This window comes from Eimeria mitis, genomic scaffold (genome assembly GCF_000499745.2).
Source record: "Eimeria mitis Houghton genomic scaffold, Emh_scaff2722, whole genome shotgun sequence".
Taxonomy (NCBI): domain Eukaryota; phylum Apicomplexa; class Conoidasida; order Eucoccidiorida; family Eimeriidae; genus Eimeria; species Eimeria mitis.
This window is the reverse complement of record NW_013571069.1, coordinates 5,526-6,663: the sequence shown is the minus strand read 5'-3', so window position 1 is coordinate 6,663 and position 1,138 is coordinate 5,526. Positions and strand designations below refer to the sequence as shown.

Genomic DNA, 1,138 nt, shown 5'->3' with positions numbered 1-1,138 from the left:
TGCTGCTGCTGCTGCTGTTGCCGCTGCTGCTGCTGCTGCTGTTGCTGCTGTTGCTGCTGCTGCTGCTGTTGCTGCTGCCACAGCTACTGGCAGTCTGGCTTGCTGCTGCTGCTGCTGCTGCTGACCCACCTGAATCTTCGCAGCTAACTCTGCTGCAGCCGAAGCTGCAGCAGCAGCAGCAGCAGCAGCAGCAGCAGCAGGTTGCTGCTGCAGGGATATTGTCTGCAGGGCCCAACCGGAAATCCGATGCAGTACAGGGGGCAACGGCGGACTGCTGCTGCTGCTGCTGTAGCTGCTGCTGCTGCTGCTAGTGCTGCCATTGCTGCTGCTGCTGCTGCTGTCGCTGCTGCTGCTGTTGCTGCTGCTGCTGTTGCTGCTGCTGCTACTTCTGTTGCCGCATGGAGGAGCGCTACTGCCCCCACCGCCGTATCCTCCTGCTGCCTCCGAAACCCCCTTCTGCTGCTGCTGCTGCTGCCGCTGCTGCTGCCGCTGCTGCTGCTGCTGCTGCGGCTGCTGCTGCTGCTGCGGATGCTGCTGCTGCTGCTGCGCTTCGTTGTAGTATGTGCGCGAGCCCCAGTTATAGATCTGGGAGCCAATAGAAGACCAACGCAGGCCAGCAGGGGGCGGCAGCAGCAGCAGCAGCAGCTGCTGCTCTGCTGCTGCTTCATCTATACCTGAAGCTGCTGCAGCACACAGCAGCTGCTGCTGCTCATCCGATAGATACAGATTGCTGCTGCTGCTGCTGCTGCTGCTGCTGCTGTTGCTGTTGCTGCTGCTGCTGCAGGGCATGCGCAGCAGCAGCTCCGCATCTGAAAGCTTTTGCTGCTGCTGCAGCCACAGCAAGCGGCTGCACTTATGGGGAGCAGCAGCAGGAGTTGCTGTTGCTGTTGCTGCTGCTGCAGTTGTTGCTGCTGTTGCTGCTGTTGTTGTTGCTGCTGGTGTTCCTGCTGCGGCTATTGCTGTTGCTGCTGCTGCTGCTGTTGCTGCTGTTTTGCCTGTTGCTGCTGCTGCCTCTGAAGCAGCAAGAAGAGCCCCTTCTGCTGCGGAGTCTCCGGTCTCGTTGCTGCCCCCCTGCTGCTGCTGCTGCTGCTGCTGTTGCTGCTGCTGCTGCTGCTGCTGCTGCTGCAGGTTTTGACAA

General features: G+C 61.0%; 1 protein-coding gene across 1 annotated transcript in view; it reads right to left on the bottom strand.

Annotated features, from left to right (window-relative positions):
- The window catches only part of EMH_0057710 (uncharacterized protein), a gene marked incomplete at both ends in the record, with an annotated part of 4,356 nt that overhangs the window by 886 nt on the left and 2,332 nt on the right, over positions 1-1,138 (bottom strand). Inside the window, one exon of the mRNA XM_013497507.1 lies at positions 130-1,138. Within this exon, the coding sequence (XP_013352961.1) occupies positions 130-1,138 (1,009 nt within the window). The remainder of the gene's footprint in view (positions 1-129) is intronic.